Source organism: Dryobates pubescens, chromosome Z, assembly GCF_014839835.1.
Source record: "Dryobates pubescens isolate bDryPub1 chromosome Z, bDryPub1.pri, whole genome shotgun sequence".
Taxonomy (NCBI): Eukaryota; Metazoa; Chordata; class Aves; order Piciformes; family Picidae; genus Dryobates; species Dryobates pubescens.
The window spans coordinates 108,931,667-108,953,408 of NC_071657.1; the positions used below are offsets into that span (position 1 = coordinate 108,931,667).

The 21,742-nt window shown below is 42.0% G+C and overlaps 1 protein-coding gene across 8 annotated transcripts in view; it reads right to left on the reverse strand.

Annotated features, from left to right (window-relative positions):
- MAGI2 (membrane associated guanylate kinase, WW and PDZ domain containing 2) overlaps positions 1-7,945 on the reverse strand; it is a 675,431-nt gene extending 667,486 nt beyond the window's left edge. For all 8 annotated transcript variants that reach the window (XM_054178160.1, XM_054178157.1, XM_054178158.1 and 5 more), the window contains exon 1: positions 7,377-7,945. In XM_054178160.1, coding sequence (XP_054034135.1) covers positions 7,377-7,677 — 301 coding nt within the window. In that variant the 5' untranslated portion in view covers positions 7,678-7,945. The remainder of the gene's footprint in view (positions 1-7,376) is intronic.
- Between the last annotated feature and the right edge of the window lie 13,797 nt (positions 7,946-21,742).

Sequence of the window (21,742 nt, forward strand, 5' to 3'; positions counted from 1 at the left end):
CTATTACACCTTCTCACTATCAGATTTCCAGAAGCTTGAAAGAAAGCTGATTTGTAAGAAGCTAGGTGCTGAAGAAGTTGGGATGATAGCCCCTGTGGTTTTAGAAAATTTAGTTAAGGCCAGCATTGCAATGACACTGAGAAACAAAACTCAAAGTTTGGCACTTTGCTGATGAAATCAGTACCTTCAAACTCTCTGCTACAGACTTCTCTTGCTTGAGTAGGCATCAATTTTATTCTAAAGCTGATGATCAATTTATTTCATACTACCAAATATTTTGCCATACTGCACACTGCTTGGCCACCAAAGAGATGGGTACATCGTAACTATCAAACCTTGTAAGAATAATATTCTAGATTAGTACTGTAGACTGTAAATGTCATTATCTATTATACTATTGTGCACCAATACTACACAGTCTTACACACTCAGCCTACAAATAAAAAGTCCTACCTGCAGCTGTCCTTATGTATTTATTACCACCTACTGTTTGTATGTAAGAAAACAAACAATGAAGGGAGTGGAACATCTTCCTTCTGAGGAATGGCTTCAGCTGGGTCTCTTTAGCTTGGAGAAGAGGCTGAGGGGTGGCCTCATTCCTGTTTATAAAGATGCAAAGGGCAGTGTTGGGAGGACAAAGCCAGGCTCTGTTCAGTGATTTCCAATGACAGGACAAGGAGCAACCTGTGCAAGCTGCATCAGCAGAAGTTCCATGTGAACATAAGGGAAACCTTTTCACTCTGAGGGTAATGGAGCCCTGAAACAGGCTGCCCAGAGAGGTTATGGAGTCTCCTGTGCAGACATTCGAACCCCACCTGTATGCATTCCTGCATTCCTGGCAGGGGGGTTGGACTGGATGGTCTTTTGAGGTCCCTTTCAACCCCTAACATTCTATGATTCTGTGCAGAACTGCTTTCACAATGTTACACAGTGCAATGGCATTATGTTCTTCAACACTTGCCTTGATATTCTCCAGCAAAAAGACATTTCCCTCTTTTTTTGTCATCCCAGTATAAAGAAGACATGAACACAAAGTATCAGCTTCTCCCCACTCTTCTCAATGTATACACCACATCCCATACACAAACCAGATAATTTATCAGCTCTTACACATCTTGAAAGGGGCTTCTTACCTATAAATGGCAAGGAGATCACAAACACCAAACGATCAGAATGCATCTTTCAGGTAATGCTGAGTTAATGCAGGTGAGGTTACAGGATGCATAAAATGAGAGACACAATTTTACCCCTTCATACTGGTACTTTCCTTTGATGTCAACAGCATTAATGGACAGACAAGTGTTAGTGTGAGATGAAGTTTACCATATGTGACTCAGAACTAAACAGAGCACTCTCAATGATTTAATTTCTTCAAGGAAATGATCACTAACAAAGTCATGGCCCCATCCTTTAATGGCACATTTGTAACTCTCAGAGAAGTAAGACAGATGAATATAATTCTACTGCCAGTGAACACCGATTTCCTGACATGAAAGATCATAACCTCTCTGGAGGAGCTGAAGAATAAATCTCTGGCTACATGAGACAGAAGTCAGCTCCAATGGTCTTTAAATTAAGACAGACAAGTATAAGAATGACATAAAGTAATGGTAAGAAGAGAACTCTCAATTTAATTTCTAGAATTAGCAAAATCCTAAGGAGCACAAGTTAGGAAACAGGAGTAGGTCTGAAATAGAGTTTATTTTCAGAGACTATCTTTGTATCAGAAGTGCCAGCATACAGGTTTTCCTAGTTCTCTGGGTTTATTTTTTTACAGGACTCTTGCAAGGGTTTTGTTCAGGAAAATTATACAGGTTTCTATTGTAAAATATTTGCATTTATCTTAGTGAAAAATAAATGGTATCCAACATTCACATCATGGAATATATTATATACTGACATCCAGGAAGACAAAACACAAAGTTACAACCTCTGCACATGCAGTCTTGTAAGGAATGCAGAAGAAATTATTGAGAATTTTTGCAAAACAAAACATTTCTGTACTTCTCTGTCACAGACTTTAATAAAAAAGCTCACTCCAAGCTAGGTTTTAATTGCAAAACTCACAGATGAACTCATTAGGAAATTAAAAAAAAAAAAAAAAGAAAAGGCAAAAACCCAAACACTACAAGCCTATTAAATCCCTGAGCCACAAATCACTGGGTGCTAGGGCAGCGCTGTTCTGAACTTCTAGTCTTCACCAGGAAAGCACTGCTGCCACTAGAAGTATGAGGACGTGGAGGATGCAGACCTGCAGTCTGCCGAAACACATCCACTCCTGTACACATCCTAATGACAATCCAAATACTCTCCTGACTGGTAAGGCACTTCCAAATACACCCAAGTCCATCTACAGTCAGCAAAACATTTGTGCATATACTTACTTAAGTAAATGATTAGACAGAGGGTTTAAATCCCTGCTTACATTATGTGTATTAAATGCCTTTTTGCATAGGGAGCTAAAGCATTATGAGCTGAAACTTAAAGTCTGAAAAGCTTTAAGTGTCAGAATAAAGTACCAGTGTTATTAATATCGCACATGGTCATACAACTGAAAACTTCTAAAGTAAACTAAACTGCTTAGTTAAGATCACCTGGTTACTTAGCATGTTCAAACCATTTTCCAGCAGGATGACATGTGTCAGGCAGCACCTCCAGGACAAAATCTGCTTTAACGCTCCTGAATTCTAAAATCCATGATTTCAGACCATTCCTCAAGATTCTGCTGAGCACATCTGTGAAACTTATAACCCTATGCAAAGAATAAAGGTTCTGGTTTATGCAGTACAACTGAGTGGGCTGTTCTTTCAACCTTTCAAACTAAAACCAAAGCTGCATTGGAGACTGCGAAGATCATGGACTAACTTGCCGAATGATGGGAATTACTGGGTCTGAGACAGCAGTGACAAGCAGAGAGTGAAGCTGGAGAAAACATTGTTCCTCATTTGATTTTTACCTGTGTGATTGCTTATCCAGATTAGGATGCCTTTCCTTAACACATTTTACAACTGCACATCTTTGCATCTGTGGGGAAACACAGCATTTAGTCCAAACTTCTGCATGTAAAAACAATCATTTTTGCAATTCAGAAGTATTTCTTGCAGACACAATAAGGCCCTTCTCTTCACCAGGCAGATCAGAAGGTCAGAATGCATAACATTTGCAAATGTGCCCGACAAATGTGACTGCTGTACAAAATTCTCCATAAAAGGTTATATATTCAAAAAAGCATAGGACTTTACAGGGCAATCCCTGCTTTCTTTACTTGGTTTCAAGAACAGTTTTGCCATGGATTTCATCTGGGCCAAGATTTCACTTCATGTGTTTTAGGAGAATCACCCTGATTCTGCCAACAGCAGAACAAGAAGAGGCTAAAAAACCAAACCAAACCAAACCAAACCAAACCAAACCAAACCCCAAACTGAACCAACCAAACAAAACACAAACAAAAATCCAAAACCCAAAAAATACAGCCAAGCAAACAGTCTTCAGAGGAGTACTTCTCTGAGAATAGACTTGAGATTAAACAATACTAGTATCAACAGCCACAAAGATGGGCAGAGTCCATTGGGATGGCATTTAACAAGTCCAAGTGCCGGGTGCTGCACTTTGGCCACTGCAACCCCATGAGAAGCTACAGGCTGGGGTCAGAGTGGCTGGAGAGCTCCCAAACAGAGAGGGACCTGGGGGTGCTTATTGACAGCTGCCTAAGCACGAGCCAGCAGTGTGCCCAGGTGGCGAAGAAGGCCTATGGCATCCTGGCCTGCATTAGGAGTAGTGTGGCCAGCAAGAGCAGGGAAGTCATTGTGCCCCTGTACTCTGCACTGGTTAGGCCACACCTTGAGTACTGTGTCCAGTTCTGGGCCCCTCAGTTTAAGAAGGACATCGAGACACTTGAACGTGTCCAGAGAAGGGCAACAAGGCTGGGGAGAGGCCTTGAGCACAAGCCCTATGAGGAGAGGCTGAGGGAGCTGGGATTGTTTAGCCTGGAGAAGAGGAGGCTCAGGGGTGACCTCATTGCCCTCTACAACTACCTGAAAGGTGGTTGTAGCCAGGAAGGGGTTGGTCGCTTCTCCCAGGCAACCAGCACCAGAACAAGAGGACACAGTGTCAAGCTGTGCCAGGGGAAGTTTAGGCTCGAGGTGAGGAGAAAGTTCTTTGCTGAGAGAGTTGTTAGCCATTGGAATGGGCTGCCCAGGAAGGTGGTGGAGTCACCATCCCTGGAGGTGTTCAAGAGGAGATTGGATGTGGCACTTGGTGCCATGGTCTAGTCACGAGGTCTGTGATGACAGGTTGGACTCGATGATCCTCAAGGTCTCTTCCAACCTTAGTGATACTGTGATACTGTAACAGTAATAATGATTGTTACAATCTTTTCTCCCTATGCAAAACGTGGCAATAATTTCCTGCAATAAAATCTTTTTTAATTGATGTCATACCTAGGAGAGTTCTATGTCAGATCATATCATGAAACTGCTAATTAGCTTCTCATGATGTTTACTCCTCCTGGTAATACACAGCAACTCCTACACTATCTGATTGTTTTTTCTGAGTTAATATTTTTAGCTCAAGATGTTCAGCTCATACAAAATAGCAATATTTCATTGGACTTTTCAAAAAGAATTTTTTTACTTTGTAATGTGATACAAAATGAAGTAATTCATTCCTTTGAAGAGGGGTGTGTTTAATCAAATGCAACATAATGAGAAATCATGAATGCACCTTTATTTTCTATACTTCAAAACAGCTAATTCCTGTAAACTGAATTAGCCATTCCCCAATTTCATCTCCAAGTGATTTTTTGCAGATGAATTACCAAAACTTTCAAATAAAAGAAATACTCTCAGTTTCTTAATCATCACAATATAAATAGTCTTGTCTACCTTCACATTTCTCTGTCTGCCTTCATTCCTAAGTAGCACTGAAGAAGCAGCTACAGCCACATGGTGCATTCAAGGTCATGCTATTCTGATTTACAGAGATTTCATTGATAAATTATGCAGAAACAATGATAATGGAGTCATTAACAGACTTCCAGCACACTAGAAGTGTTTTATAATTAAAAGGAGAACAAAACTTAGAAAAATATGTAAAGATTTTATTGCCCATATTTTTCTCTCCTACACACTGCTGCAAAGTACAATTAGGGAATAGTAATTTGTTCCTGTAAGGTAGGTGTCTGCTGTTTGTGCTTTGTAACCAAGGTGTGCAGAGAAGAGACTGAATTACACTGATGGAGGAGTCAGGTGGTAAAACACACAAACCACTGACTTTTTTTTTTTTTTTAAATAGTAAGCTGGATCCAAAAGGCCTCTCCCTTTGGCAAACTTAAGGATGCTGGAACACAAGAAAGATCACTGCAGCCAGGAAGTCTCTCTCAGTTCAAGAATCTATGCAGAACTGTCACTTCCAAACACACAGTCATTTGGCCAGTGTTTTGAGGACTTGCATGGAAAGTGTAGTGCATTAACATACTGAAGTAAAACTCTTCAGAGAGACAGAAAGCAATAAACGAGGCAGAATTTAGAATTCATCCTCTGTGCTTCATTCAAGAAACTTGCAGTAATCCACGGGCTAAGCCTGACTAATGTCCCTAATTCAAGTATGACAGAAATCTCTACTAAGGGTGCACACATTAATGAATCACTGGTGATTGCTTTGACTTCGAAATATTAGGAAAACAGTGAAGAGGTGAGACAGAGACTGTTTCATGTAGTAAATGAACATAACCCTAAATTGGCAGTACTGTGTCTATAGGATTTCTGCAAAAAGACAAGAAGTAATAATTCAAGTAATTTAAGAGACAATGTACCCTTATGCTCTTGACACTTCCACTGCTGCTTCTTTTTGAATCCCATCACAGAAAGCACATTCACATTACTAATTAAAATTCAAACTGTACCACAGAACAGGTTTCCTGGAGTTCAGGTGCCCAAAAATGTCACTATATTTGCAAGATAGAATCCATTATACTCCTTTCCAATCTTCGCTTATCACATCAATTACCGTGTTTCCCTGCATTACCTATCAGGATATGACCTACAGCACAACTGCACAACTTAAGCAAGAGAACTACCACAAAAATCTCAGATTATATTTAGAGGTTTGACCTTATGTAGATAAGTGAATACATGAAATACATTCCGAAGGCCTGAGTGGAAGTCCAATTCTTCCTACTGATTCTGTCATGTTTTGATAAACTAATAATTGGCGTGTCCTTCAAGCACTCAGTAGCATCATAAATGACACTTTAAATAATAAACTGCCAATTGCAACGAGGAAGTTAAATTAATAAATTATACCAAATGTCAGAGGAACTCTGTGTCCTCTGAGCAAAGGCTGCTGGCTATAATTAGAGAGCAGAGACATCACTGGTGCATAGCATCTGAAGCCCTCCCAGAGCAGAAATGCCCAAGTTTTCAACGGCTGAGCTCACCGCCCGACTGAAATGAGTACTTTGGCAATACACGTACAGACGCTGCACCAGCCACGGCCAAGGAGCCCCAACAGTCAGTAGGTGCAGCGCAGCTGACAGAGCTCCTGTGCTTCAGACATGCTGCTGGGGTAGCAGAAACCTCCGCTCAGCTGCAGAGCCCAACTCAGCATAGTTTAAAGAGGACAGAAACATACATGTAAACAGCGCCTGTGACTCCTCTTCTCCATTGACTTTCCTGGAAATGCACTAATCTACTGCAGTACTTCGGAAATAAATAAGAGGAACAGCGGACAGGCAGAAGTAGACCGTTCTCTCACAGAAGTTTCTTTCAGCCTCTCCCTCCCACTTTTCCTGAGCTCCCCGTTCCCTAGGATTAGACTATAGTTTTCACTAGGGATCAAATGAATGACTTTCCCGCTAATGACACTTAAGAGATGCTAAAGCCGCCCTTAATGCCAGCAGAGACCTGCCGCGCAGCGACAAGCCCCTGATCCCGAGCCAAGGAGCCAGCAGCGAAGCAAAGCCAAGGGCAAGCCCCTCTCCGCACCCGTACCCAGCCGCTCCTCCGGCCCCACTGGCCGCGTCAGCAGCATCTGCGAAGGGGCGGCCAGTGGCCGGTGCCCGCGGCGCGGCTGGGGTCGGCGGCGTGGTGCTGGCCGGCTGGTAGGTGATGCCGTGAGGGTGCTGTCCGGCGGCGCTGCCGCCCCCCCGTCCCCTCCCGCGGCATGGCGAAGCGCTATCACTGACGCACATTTAATTCGCCCGGCTGCGGGCACCGCGCAGCGCCACTCGCATCCTCCCCTCGCCGGCGGGGAGGGGGCGGCTCCGGCGGGGAGGGGGAAAGTCAAACTGCAGCAACAAAGTTGCTCCCCCCCGATACCCCCAGACCTGCCCTGGCCCCTGTGGAAAGGGGGCGGATGGGGGGCAGTCCCCGCCTTACCTTGCTTGACGCACTTGAGCCTGATGGGGTCCTTGCAGTGCTTGATCACGGCCAGCACATCTCTGATGGTGAGCCCGGCCACGGGGGTCTCGTTCACCTCCAGCAGGAGCTCCTCGGGCACTAACTTGCTGCCGCCCTCATACGCCACCTTGCCGGGCTTCACCTCCCCCAGGTAGGGGAACTGCCCGTTCTCGGCGCCCCCCTTCAGCTCGAAGCCCAGCTGCCCCTCCGGGTTCCTCACGATCACGATCTCGTGGACTCGGCTAGTCCAGTGGCTTTTCTTCTTCAAGCCCTTGGACATTGCCGTGGGGATGCTCTGCCCGACTCCTTTCCTGTATTCCGTGCTTCTTCACCACCCCTCCCTCTCTTCCCCCCTCCCTGGGGCAGCCGGGCTCCTCCGGGGCAGGCTCGGGGCGGGCGGGGAGCGGCCGCCGCTGCTGCCGGCCGGCGGCAGGGAGGGCGCGGCGGCCCCGCGGGGCTCGGGAGCTGGGTCGGGGAGCGCCTCTCTGCCCTCTCCGTCCTCCTTTAGCTGATATCCATGGCAGCCACTGCGGCCGGGACCCTGCCTGTGCGTGGATGTACTAGTTGTAGAAAAACTGGCAGCGGGGTGGGAGGGAGGGAGGAGGGAGGGGACGGCCGTGGCGGAGGGAGGAGGAGGGCTGTCGATGCTGGAGCGAGGCGGGAGCTGCCTCGCCGCTCCCGCCTTGCCTGACCCGGTAGTGAAGGCCGAGAGAGAGGCTGCCTGGCATGGCCGGCAGAAGGCGGAGAGTGGCCCAGGCAGGGCGAGTAAAGAGACCGGGAGGGAAGAACAGCGTTCTTCGGGCCTGGCCCCCACCCCTTCCGTCCGCACTGCCCCGACCAAGAGGGGGCGCCCGTGGGCAAGATGCGCGAGGAGGCGGCCTCGAGTGGCTTCCCGCCCGCCTCCGCCCGAACAGGCTGAACGCGCCCTAGGGGCAGGCTGAGCGCTCCCCGGGGGCGGCCTGAGCTCCTCGCCGGGGCAGACTAAGCCTTCCTTCAGGTCTGGCTGAGCCACCCGCAGCCTTCTGAACGTGCAAAGGGCGGCACCCTCATCGGTGGTCTGCTGGAGTTTGGGAAGCCGGCCTGAAATGAGATGTAAGGAAGTGGGATCCTGTGGTTCAGTAGTTCTGCCTTTGTCAGGGACAGACCCAGCAAAAGACGGGCTTGGAGTTGTGGCCACGAAAACAAATAACAGCCATTTACTTGGAAGATTTTGATGTCACGAACATTTTCAGACCGGTTGCCCTCTGTTTGTAGGTCTCATGCTGCAGTTTATTTGCTGTACATGAGTGTAATCTTTAATGCTGGTTACTGTGTCCAGACAAGAGCTGGCAGGTCAGATGGGTGTTACACCTGGAGAGGGTGTATCCAAGAGGAGGGTGACACTTTTTTCCTACAAAATCGACTTCCCATCACTCACCAGACGTTTACTACCCTCACTCAAGTTGCTGTCTGCTCCTTGGCCTTGAACACCCAACGACCTTGCCTTAGAGACCAAAGACCAGATATCTCTGTCCAAGTGCTCAAATGGGGGTTTTGTTCCACAGGCGATTCTGTAAGTCCATTCCTCCTTTGGGCTCTCCCTTACTTCTGTCATATACATATCACATATGCAAGCAGGGGAGTGTAGTGGTTGGCATGTCTTTCTGAGATGCTTCCTTAGCCTAAAAAATTAGTTTTCATCTGAAAGGGTGATTGTCAAAATACAGGCAGAACATCCTCCTGACTTTAGGAGTTGTAGTTTTTGTGCCTTCAGGATATAGGAGAGTGGGTTGTATGAACACATGGGTCTGCAGACAGGGCACTGAAGGGGGGAATGTGGCAGAACTGTAGTGTGTGTTACAGCACTTGATTTTAAGCTGGTCAAATGTTTTTAAAATTTCAATTAAAGTGACTTGCAATGAAATTTTTCACAAACTGTGTTCCTGTTTTCCCTCTAGGTTCCTATGGAAACAGGCCTTTATGTGATCATGCTTGGCTGTGCTTCCTTTACTTCTCCAATGACTTTTGAAACTGCTGGGCAGCTTTACCCAAATCTATCTCAAATATAATTATTTTGTGAAAATAGACATCTGGGTAGGGCTGAGACCCTGTAAATGTCCCAAAGGCTGTAACATAAACTTGCCTCTTATTAAACAGTGATTCACATGGTTGAGAGACCATACAAGTATCTTATAATGAGAAAAGACTCAATTACAGCTTGTTATCAGCCTCAATATAAGTCTGAGGGAAACCAAGTTTCTTCTGTTCCTGTTATCCCAGAACCACCTGATTAACATCCTCATGCACTCAGAGATGGACTAGGCACATGCAGAGGGGAAGAAAGCACGTTTCACCTGCTCACTCTGTGGGCCCGGCTAGTGGTGTAAAGCTCTGACTGTGAGGGGCTTTACAAAAATGGGATTAAAGAGCAAAACAAAACAAAAACAAACAAACAAAAAAAAGGAGATGACTCCATAAAACTGGAAAGAAGAGATCCATAAGCACAGACAATGGAAGCTGGGAGAGGAACTGCAAAGGTACTACTAAGAGATTTTCATGGATGTGACAAGGATTACAGTAATGGTCTCCATTTCTAAAAACCGTCAGAAGTGTCTGCTGCCATTAGGAACAAGGCATCTGGTCTGAACAGGGACAGGGCTATGACACTTGGAAAGAGTGCAAGAGAGTGAGTAGCTTTGTTAGTAGTGCTTTTGTCTTGCTTTTTAGTTCAAAAATGGTGTAGAAAGTGAATGGCTGAAAAGAGGAGTTGCAAGACAAGACATCTTGCTATCCTCCAATTTCACAAATGTTTCCACAGATAGTTCTTTGCTGAGTCCTCTGCTCTACTAAACCCACTCTACTAAAATGGTCACCATTTCTAAATTTAGAGTTTATAGTCATTCTACCAATATAGGATTGCAATTGTTGATTTGTATCAAAAGTAAACTTCTAATAAGTCCATGCTCACCCTAATATGTGTACAAGTAGGATATTTGCCAAAACCACAGCTTTTAAGAAATGTCAGGAAATACTTGAAATATTCCTAGGAGAAGGAGGAAAGGAATCCTGTGGGTGTTGTTTTCTTATTTCTTAGAAGTCTCTGATAGTTTATTGATCAGAATTTTTTAAGTGCTCATTACCATTTTAAGTCAGATGACAACAGTAGATAATAGGTAGATGCTTTGCTAAATAAGCAGCAACACAAACTCTGGTTTTGAAAGACCTACAATTTGGAGCATTTCCAGTTTAACATGTGTTGTGGGCAAGTCAGACTGAATGGATTTTTTATTTCTGACAAAAATAATACCATGTAGAGCTGGTGGGAGTCCAGCTGTGTTAACTTTGCCTTTTGAAGGTGGATAGTAATGTAAGCAAGACCCAAGCAAGACCCTAACACAGGCATCCACAGTTTGGCAGAGAGACTGGGGGTGGGGGAGATAGTTGGAAGGAGCTTTATCACAGAATCACCAACATTGGAAGAGACCTCAAAGATCATCAAGTCCAACCTGTCACCACAGACCTCATGACTAAACCATGGCACTAAGTGCACATCCAATCCCCTCTTGAACACCTTCAGGGATGGTGACTCCACCACCTCCATGGGCAGCCCATTCCAATGGCTAACGACTCTCTCAGCGAAGAACTTTCTCCTCACCTCAAGCCTAAACTTCCCCTGGCACAGCTTGACACTGTGTCCTCTTGTTCTGGTGCTGGTTGCCTGGGAGAAGAGACCAACCCCCTCCTGGTTACAACCACCCTTAAGTTTTCCTCAATTAAAGTTGTATGTTAGTTGATCTTCATACCAAGAAGGGATCACAGTTTTTGGGTTCCTAAATGAGCAAAAGTTGGCAAGTAGAATGGCAGGTCATATGGTTAAGATTAGGGTAGAGGGAAGGGTACTTGAACATCTCTACTATGAAGAAAGACTGAGAGCCCTGGGGCTTTTAGTCTGTGGAAGAAAAGACTGAGAAGGGGTCTTACCAATGACTGTAAACACTTGATGGGTGGGTGTCAAGATGACGGTGACAAGCTTTTCTCAGTGGTTCCCACTGGTGATAGGACAAGGAGCAATGGGTATCAGAGAGAAACCAGGAGGTTCCACCTCACCACAAGGAGACTCTTCTTTATGGTGAGGGTAATGGAGCACTTGAACAAGCTGCCGAGAGAGGTTGTGGACCTCTCTAGACTTTCAAAACCCACCTGGTGGTGTTCCTGTGTGACCTGCCCTAAGTAATCCTACTTTGGCAGGGGAGTTGGACTGGAGTGATCTCTATAGGTCCCTTCCAACTCCTAAGATTCTGTGATTCTGTGATACTGTAATGAAGGGATTCCTGAGGAATATAGTATTTCTCCACAACGCGGCATACATTTTCAGGGTTTTGTATATGGATAAATTCTTGCCATCATATTACTAGGTTATGTTCTTGGGGTCTAAGGCAGTAGTAACTGGAATGCATAGTTTGCTCTGGTCTTGTAGTTCTGCAAGTTACACTTCATATCAAGGTCTTTTGCAGCAGCTACACTCTTTCAATATCTTTCATTATTGCAGTGATAGAGGGGTAGCTGTGTAACAAGATTATCCTGTCAGCAAGTGTCCCAAAGCGTGGCTGAGGGGGTGAGTTTGCAGTTTTCTGTCTGGCCCCTGAAAAGACTGAAAAGGTTTTTGTGACTTGCCAAGATCTTTCTGTTAGTTCCTTCTGTTGGGTTTCATCCCAGGAATGTATGAACTAGTTCTGAGTGTGATTGTCAGGGTATCTAACACAAGGGATTTCCTGTGGGTAGAAGTAACAACAACATGTAATTAGACACATTCACCAAACACAACACAAATGCCTTTTATTATTCCTTTAAATCTGAGCCTGTAAACACGGGAACCAGTAAGCCACTGTACTTTGGGGAGTAAAGTTGAGCATATGAGTAAGCAGAAGCGTGAGACTTAAGTAAATAAATGTATTTTGTAGGTGGAAAGTAATCCTTCCTACTGTGACTCTGCAGATTCAGTAAAACTGTATCTGAATTCTGTCTGCATCTTAGTATGCAACATTTTTGGAGAAGTGAATTCCTCAAATAAAAAATGTTGTATTGCATCACCACCAAAGAGAGAGGGGAAAGAAAATATATTCATTACCTACTGCTATTTATGCAGGACTAGAGTTCTCTATTTTGTAATTGTGTCTGAAGCATTGGGCTTGAACTCAGAAGCCATTAAGATGGCTCGTAAGTTCCTTTTTTGACACGTGCTTCATGTAACTGGATGCTAACTACATGATATTGCCACCCCTTGTTTTTTCCAGTATAATGTGGTGGTAATTCCTCTTTTCTCACACAGTATTCTATTTTGCAGGTCAACTGCACTGCAACCTTATACTTAGGTAGGCTTTTCAACACTACAGCTTAGCTCCATCACACCACCAGGTTCACCCAGGACTTGGTCATAATTCAGATATTTAATTTCACATTCACAAAAATTTTGCCTACGCCCATAATTGCCTGTAAAGGTTGTAACAAGTAATATTCTCACCACTTGAGCTTCAGAGTGTCTTAGCTCATTTCAGCATCTTCTGCTTGGAGTGCTGTTTGGATTCTGAGAATGTTCTAAGTCCGTGCTTTCTTTGGATAAAAAGTGCAATTTCCTAGCCTGTGCAGATGCAAATTTCACCAAAAAGTTAATAAAAGTTTGTTAAGATATTTACTACTAGCACTCATGAGCCTACTTTTAGTAGTATGGGCCTGGTATTATTACTAACATAATCTTTTTCTGGCTTCAAATGTTGAGAACTTTTGCTTCAGAAAAGCTAAAACCTCAGGCTAATTTTCTAAAACCTCATTTCCCAAGACCTCCAAACTCTGAAATCTTTAATAAAAATACATGTTTTATTGCACTGCAAAGCCAAAGAGCAATTATTGTTTGGGTTTGGTTTTAAGTCTTGTACCAATACCTTCCATAGTTTTGGCCATCAGTGCTTCAAAATGATCTGTTATTTAATTGTAGACTTTAAAACTTTGTAAAACATGTATTTGGTTAGAGTAGAAAGTAATGGAAACTGCTCAGCCTTCTCAACCCATTAGAGGGTTTATGTTGTGGCAATAGCTCTTGGAGAGGGCAAATCTGATTGCTTCTGAAGATGAAGGAAGGTTGTGGCTAGGAGGGGCTTGGTCTCTTCTCCCAGGCAATCAGCACCAGAACAAGAGGACACAGTCTCAAACTGTGCCAGGGGAAGTTTAGGCTGGAGGTGAGGAGAAAGTTCTTCACAGAGAGAGTTGGCAGCCGTTGGAATGGGCTGCCCAGGGAGGTGGTGGATTCACCATCCTGGAGGTGTTCAAGAGGGGATTGGACATGGCACTTAGTGCCATGGTTTAGTAGTCATGAGGTCTGTGGTGACAGGTTGGACTTGATGATCTTTGCGGTCTTTTCCAACCATATTGATTCTATGATTCTATGAAATAGTCTCAGTTCTTGTACTGAGAAACAAATGCAGCCTAAATGAAGGAAAAATTAAAGACTTCATCTAAATAGTATAGTCTATAATAGGTTTGTAAGATTGACGTAGACATTTTGTTCTCTCCCGATCATCTCTGTGTTGATGTTTGTTTTAAATGTAATCTTTTCCAGTTTCCTTTCTCTCTTTTCTGTGCTGCTCTTGCTAGCTGCTCATGAGCTGATTAAGGTGAGACAGAAAACTTGTTAGAGGTCAAAAACTTCCCCAGGGACAAAGTTCTGGGAGACAGGCTGTCAAAATAAATTTGGTAAGAGCCATTAAAATAAACAAATGGTGGCCTCTTTCCATGCAAATGGAAGCTTAAATTGCATCCCAGTAAAAACCCACTCTAGGAGATAGAATAAGACAGAAGCAAACCCATACAGAATACCCTGTCTGAAAAGAATACCTTAAATTTAGCCTGACACTGGGAAGATAGCAAATCTGCAAATATCTGTTACTGGGAATGGAAGGAGAAGTGTGAGGCTTATCCAGTGAATTACTGCTGCTGAGATCCTCGCAGCACACAGGGCCATGGTGGCTGCAGTTTTGAATAATACCAGATAAAGTGGCTGGGTAGCTGCCTGGGTTTGGAGTGACAGCTTCTTCACTGCTGTGGTACCGATGAGTGCACTTGCTAGCTTGAATTACACTCACTGGCAAGCCTCATTGGATAGCATTAGGGTATTACTGTGCTGAATTATGTGGATTAGCCTGTCTTTCACTGAATTTGAATTTCTAGTATCTTCATTTCCCATTATTTAATATTCAGTGGTTTATCTTACCATTAAAGTATCTATACAAATTTAGTCATTGCTTTTATATGATGATATCTTAGATTAACAAACTACAAAGGAACTATTCTCTGAATTCTTTTTTTCTTTGTTACATTCTCATTTCCTTTGGATTAGACCAAAATGAGATTTTCCTCTTTCATGTCTCTAATCAGTTTCATTTTACATTTCATATGAACTAATGATGCTGCTGAGATTGATCTCACAGTATAGCTTGGAAAGTGATGAATGTTTTATGAACTTAGATAAAATGAAGGCATATTATTTTAGGGATGTCTTGTTTGTGTTCCACGTAAAATTGTGACAGCATGTCCATTCAGAACCTTATTTGCACATCACTCTCATGTCTTTGAGAGGGATCACCTTTCCATGTCAAAATTCTTGTGCTTAATGTGATAGCAAAGACTTTTTGTCATGAAAATTAACAAATACTTCTGAAGTTAGCAGTATTGTAATTCACACAGACATCACCATGGAAATTTATAAAAGGTTACATACTTTGTAGATAAATTTCCATAAATACTAAATCATGATAGATTGGGGAGTTGAGAGAAAATAGCTTTAAAATAATACCAGCACAAACTTGCCCAATGCTTGTCACTGCTCAGAAGCTGAGCATCAAGTGTCAGAAAGACTTACATCTCAGTTAGCTTAGCACTTCAATGCAAAGTAATGCCCAAACACTGAACTGGCCAGATTCTTCTTTTTTTTTAACCTTAGTAAGCCTGAAGCTATAGAGAATTTAGCTGAGTGAAGATGATGTCTGATTTCCATTGCTCTACCAAGATTTTCAATTCAATAGAGTTGCTGACTTGTGCTGCCCCATGACAGCTGGAGGAACAGGGCATTCCCTGCCCAGTCAGAGGGTGCTGAGGACTAGGATCCAGCTAGTGTCGACTCTGTAGATGCTTTTCAAAACTGCAATAATACTCAGATTGCTTCTTAAACCTGACTGCATTGAAAGATTGCATGCAAGATTAGGTAAAAGTATCATCCCTGAGATAAGTGGCAGAAATACTTAGGAATTCTCAGGGCTATTACCACCTATATATCCAGAATGATATGTAAATACTCAAAAAACTTAGAGTGAACTTTGAGGCTGATAACCTTTTCTTTCTGCCCAATATGTGTGTGTGCTCTGGATGATAAAGAAATTGGTGCCACCATGCCTAGGCATAAGATTCTCAAAATACCTTATCATCACAGGTTTGTGCAATGTTGTTTCTATAGTTCTGAAATTAGTGCTCAGATGCTGAAAGCACGTCTTGAGGTTTGCCTTGGAAGTGAGGTGATAAACAAAAGTGCATTCAAGGAGGCTGAATTGTATTATTGTGCGGTTCAGGCTTTATTCTTAGAATATGGCTTCAGAAGGTGAGTCTGCCACTTTGCTCTGATAAGACAGGATGACATAGTTCCATGATCACTTTCTAAGTATAAAATAGTAGTTGAAGGTGTTTGAACAAGTTGTGCAGAGAGGCTGTGGAGTCTTTGTCTTTGCAGGCACTTAAAACCCAACTAGACTCAGTCCTGAGCAACCTGCTCTCCTTGACCCTGCTCTGAGGGTCAGTATCAGACTAGGAGGTCTCCAGAGCTCCTGTCCAAACTCAACAGTTCAGTGATTCTATGTGATTGTGTTAGGAGCAGAATCAATGGGACCTAAGTTTCTCAAGTTTTCTGACATAACCATTCACATAACGTTTGTCATGAAGCTTGCCAATATTGTTATGGATAGAGACCAGTTCTGCAATTACTAGATTTAGTAGCACTTCTTCATACCAATTGTATCATTGACTTATATATTAAATTGACTTTTGAGCACTTCTTGACCTGAAGGTTAAGATGTTAACATGCAATTCAATTTCTTGCAAACCCAGATTAATATTCCACTTAATTTTTAGACCTAGGAGCTCTAGATGAATTAGTGATATATTAACTGTGTTAATATATTGTCAATCCTTGAGTAGTAAATGGATGCAACCAGTATTAATTCCACTGGTCTCAGATTGGAAATGATCTCCTCCAGTGATGAAAGAAAAATGCCAAATTGTACATTTGACAGGATTTTGTCTCTTGGGGGACACTCTTAAGAGAGGACTGCTGGACATAGACTAAAATGTTGAGTCATCCTATGCAGATAAAATAATAACTAATTAATTTTTACTTCTTTAAAGGAAGTCTCAGTTGGCTAAACCAAATTTTCAGTGGGCCCCACATACTGTTGCATTTAATGTCTGACTTAAATGTTGTGCATGCATTTTTACATGTCAATGAAAAAAACACCTGTCCTCACTCCTTAACAAAAAAAGAGCACTACGCTGGCAACTGTTCCCTCGCACTACTGGCATAAGAAAAAGTGTGACCTGATCAACTAACAATATGATTTTCTCAAGTACTTCAGTGTTGTTTCCTTCAGTTTTGATATTAGTAACTTCATATGGTCATTTTTCAAAAAATACACAGGTTTCCAACTTCAGGTTTCATGTAAGAACACATCTTCCTAAAGCAGATCTGAATACTCTTGTGACTTGGCTCCTGCTAAAGTCCATTAGTCTCAGTGTTGTCTTCAAAATAAATAAAGTTAGTCAGACTTTTGTTTGTATGTGAAAAAATCCTGAAAGTTACTGATTTTGGATTGTGCAGTTGCAAACTCTAAAAGACAGTAATTTTTAAACTAATATCTTCTGAAGTTATCTGTTTTTTTTTAAAAGCATTAAATCCTCAGCAAACAAAAAGATTAGATTTTTCACAGTGATTTTGTTACAGAAGATTTTCTGAAGAACAGCTTTTCAATAGTGCAAAAGAGTAAGAAGTGAGAGTAATTTCTGCTCCTTCTTCATGTTGTAAATATGAAAGTCTTTAACTCCTTTGAACTGATTTGTGCCGTATGTTATATTAAATAATAACCATTAGCAGACTCATCTTAATATAAAATATTCAAATTAAACTTGAATTTCTACTCTCATTGATTTAACTCCAGTTTTCTACTCTATGTGTGTAAATTTCTCAGTTTACCTTTAGTTAGACATTTCTGTATTCTCTTTGAGCAATTATAACATTACTCTGTCATTTGGAAAGTGGAAGATTTTCTAGGATAATTGTTGGAGATTTAAGGCAACCATTTTATCACTTTCATCTGACAAAGAATGTAATTTAACTGTTTTGGGGTTTTTTTAAGATTCTAAAAATCATGATTCAAGCAGTGATTTTAACTGTTCTGAGTGCTTACTCTTTAGGAGCTTACTCCTTTTTTGCAAAACGATGGCACTTGACAGTATTTGTTACTACTAACACTTGGCTTTCTGCAGCAATCAGAGGACAGTAGTAGGCAGGTGTTACGCTGTGACTGCTACTCACCAGGGAAAACTTGCTCCTTATCCTAGCCCTTACTTTTCCATCTGCTTACTTCACTCACTGTTGTTTCTGGCAGTAATCCAGATTTGTAAACTCATTTGAGGACTTAGATTTATTTATTTATTTTTTTATATATTCCACGCTTCTAAACACAGAAGCACAGTAACTATCTGTGCTTGCAAGAAGAAAGGGAAGTATTGAGGCCTTGACCAGCCAAGTCTGGTTGAGAGGTGTCCCTGCCCATGGTGGGGAGGTTGGAGCAGATGACCTCTAAGGTCTCTTCCAACCTAAAGTCATTCCAGGACTTGCTCCTGATCATCAAAACTTAACAAACTGTACGATACTGTGATACTGTGATCACATTGTGGCTCCATCCCTGACCATGCAGCCCACTTTTCTTGTAATAGGAATGAACCCCGACAAGTGTCCTCATTTGGGTTATTAACAACTAAAAAGTTTTTTAAAGAGATTGGTGTATCTAATACACCAGAATAAATTAGTAAAGTAATATAACCATTTATCATCATAGTATCTTGGTGTCGGTGAATTTAGTTTAATTGGCCTTTTTTAGTTAAAATAAGAGTATTGCAATTATTAACTGTTAACTTCAACTTCTGAATTAATCAATGAGCTAATATTCAGGTAAAATCAAAATATACTTAATACCTTTAAAAAAATAAACAAACAAACTGCATTTTTTCAGTTTAGGGTTTGGGGTTTGGGTTTTTTCCAGGAAGTATTAATAATTACAGTAGCCTGTTGTAAAACTCTGATTTATGGCACATGTTTGTAGATAGGTACTGAACTTTAAATAAATAAACATCTTCATCTCTTTTGGAGGATAACTCATTAGAGAAGTACAAAATTTGTGCAAGTGTTTCCCAGATCAGTGCCCTAAATACGTACACTGACATAGAAAATGGCATTGATGTGGCCTTTAGGAAGCAAAAGGGGTAAAAAGTTTGAAAATTAATTAAAAGATACTTTAACTACAGAATTCACAAACATATTCTCAAGCTTTCCCTCATTTCCCTCATAGAGCTCTGATGAGATGAGCTGTAAAATAATTCAGTGCTTATATTTTCCAGTGTTATAGAATCATGGAATCATAGAATGCTTTGGGTTGGAAAGGACCTCCAAAGGTCATCTGGGCCACCCGCCTTGCAGTTAGCAGGGACATCCTCCACTAAATCAGGTGCTGTATGTTGGATAAGACTCTAAATGCTGTACTTCTGTAAAGCAGCTACCAAAATCATCTCCTCTTAATTTAAAATATTGTTTAGAAACTAGGTTCTCATGGAAAAAGGAAAAGTTTATTGGGAAAAAGTATTTAAATCCATAAACATAAAATCTTGTGAATCCAGGTCCTGCAGTGGTGAAACTTTTCAAACAGGACTAAACGGATGGGGTCCAAAGCCCCCAGCTAGGATTAGAAATAATCCCCTTGTTTTTTAACAACTGAAGAGCATAATTAACTGATTGATACTAGACCCTTGTAATCAACTTTCAAAGATGGAATACGCTTCTTTAAGATGTAGAACTCCAGAACTCGAGACTTTGGTCCTGCAGCATTACAGTGTTGCAGGAGACAGCTTTGAATAGCCAGAAGAAGCTGGGAGTTACATGCCTGGAACGTATGAATTATATGCTGATAATTAGATATATGTGGTGTATAGGAAGAATTCGATCCCAAGGAAAGATCCACTAATGTCTTCAACACGAGCATGAGAACTGTTAGGACATTCTTATGTCCCATGCCCTGTTATAATTGGGAAAAGTGATTCTGCTCTGGTAAGATCTCACCTCGAGTACTGATTTCAGCTCTGGAGCCCTAAACACAGGAAGGACATGGACCTGATGGAGTGGGTCCAGAGTAAGGCCACAAAGAGCATCAGGGGGCTGGAGCACCTCTGCCACAAGGACAGGCTGAGGGAGCTGGGGTTGTTCAGCCTGGAAAATAGAAGGCTCTGGGGAGACCTAAGAGCAGCATTCCAGTACCTGAAAGGGGCCTACAAGAAGGCTGCAGAGGGACTGTTTCCAAAGGCCTGAAGTGATAGGATGAGGGGCAATGGTTTGAAATTAGAGAAGAGTAGATTTGGATTGGATGTTAGGAACAAATTCTTTAGCATGAGGGTGGTGGAACGCTGCAACAGGTTGCCCAGGGAGGTAGTTGAGGCCCCACCCCTGGAGACACTCAAGGTTAGACTGGACAAGACTCTGAGTGGAAGATATCCCTGCTGACTGAAGGGGGTTTGGACTAGAGGAGCTTTAGAGGTCCCTTCCAACCCAAACCATTCTATGTTTCTATGATTGTAAGAAAGGACATTTATCTGCAGAAGCCACGTTTTTCATCTAATTTTACCAACACCTAATGGTTAGTCATCATCAGTAAGTGAAAAAGCTAAGATCAACTCCCTTTTACAGCCAGATGATGTGGTACCTGCACTTCTCAATTTCTCATGTTGCAGCTGTTTTATTCCACAAAGAGTAAATAGCTGTTTGTATTCGAGGGAGAGGAGGCATGACATTTTGTCCCCTGGTTAGAGTGCTGGCTTTGGGTAGAGAACACACATTAAGTATTGTACTGCCTGTATTAAGTAGTACTTGGAGCAAGAGCTGAAATTTATGCAACTTCACAGCAGGAATTTGTCACCTTTAAGTTTGTAATGTGTATATTGTATCACTCATAATTCCTGTCTTTTGTTTTCTGAAGTTGCTATTCCTATATGTCATGCATAGTTGAACAGTTTTGAGGACTGAGAAGTTCCAATAGCCTTGTGTTTTAAAGCATTAACATGGAAAACATGGCAGATTCAAAGATCTGTGCACAGTAGAAAAGACTTTTTTCTTGTTCAACACACAAAAATTATGCTAGCCTCTAGGTAAGAGGGAGGTGTTTATATCAGCTCTTAATTCTGGTGACAAAAAGATGGGAATGCTTTGCTGTTAGAGCTGTGTATAGGAAAAAGGTGATGGAAAACCTAGTATATGGCTTTCACCAATGGCTAGACATGAAAAGAGAACAAGAAGAAGGAATGAGTATACCCAACCTAAACTTGTTCATAGACTCGCAGCTGATACCTAGTCCAGTAGTTGCTGCAAATCCTTTCAAACTAGTTCCGTGTGACACCTGCGCAGATCAGGGCAGTACTCAAAGAGCTAGAGGAGGGCTGAAGGCATGGGAATGAAAAAAGAAATCCTCGCTGAGCAAAACACATGTGGGTGAGTGTGAGAGGGGAGGGGAAATTATGGTCATTTTTCAGCCTGGTTTTGAAACCAGAAAATTCTTATTTTATTTTATTTTTTAGAACAGTTTATTTTTCACTCGTCATAGGTGGACATGTATCAAATCATTTTAATGAGCAATTGCTTAGAGGGAACAGAATCAGGAAGATTAGTGTTTGCTGTACTTTTTCAGCTTTTTATGTTCTCTACATGTGTGAGAATTTTCAAGAATGAATAATTTAGTTTCAAAAATGCTTGGGGCTTTTAAAGGAATTCTAATTTTAACATTGACGTAGCCATATATTTTTTCTTTTCATGGTTCAGAAATAGGATTTGCTTCCCCATTTTGTATCTGTGAAGGTCAGAAAAAATCATAAGGTATTTTATGACATAGTAACAAACTTAGTGCTCTACAAAACACAGTGCTCAATATGTGGGTGCAAAATATTCAGCTGTTTCATGACTTTCTAGAGCTCTCTGCATAGAACATGTCCATGTAGTATTTTGAGGACTTTAG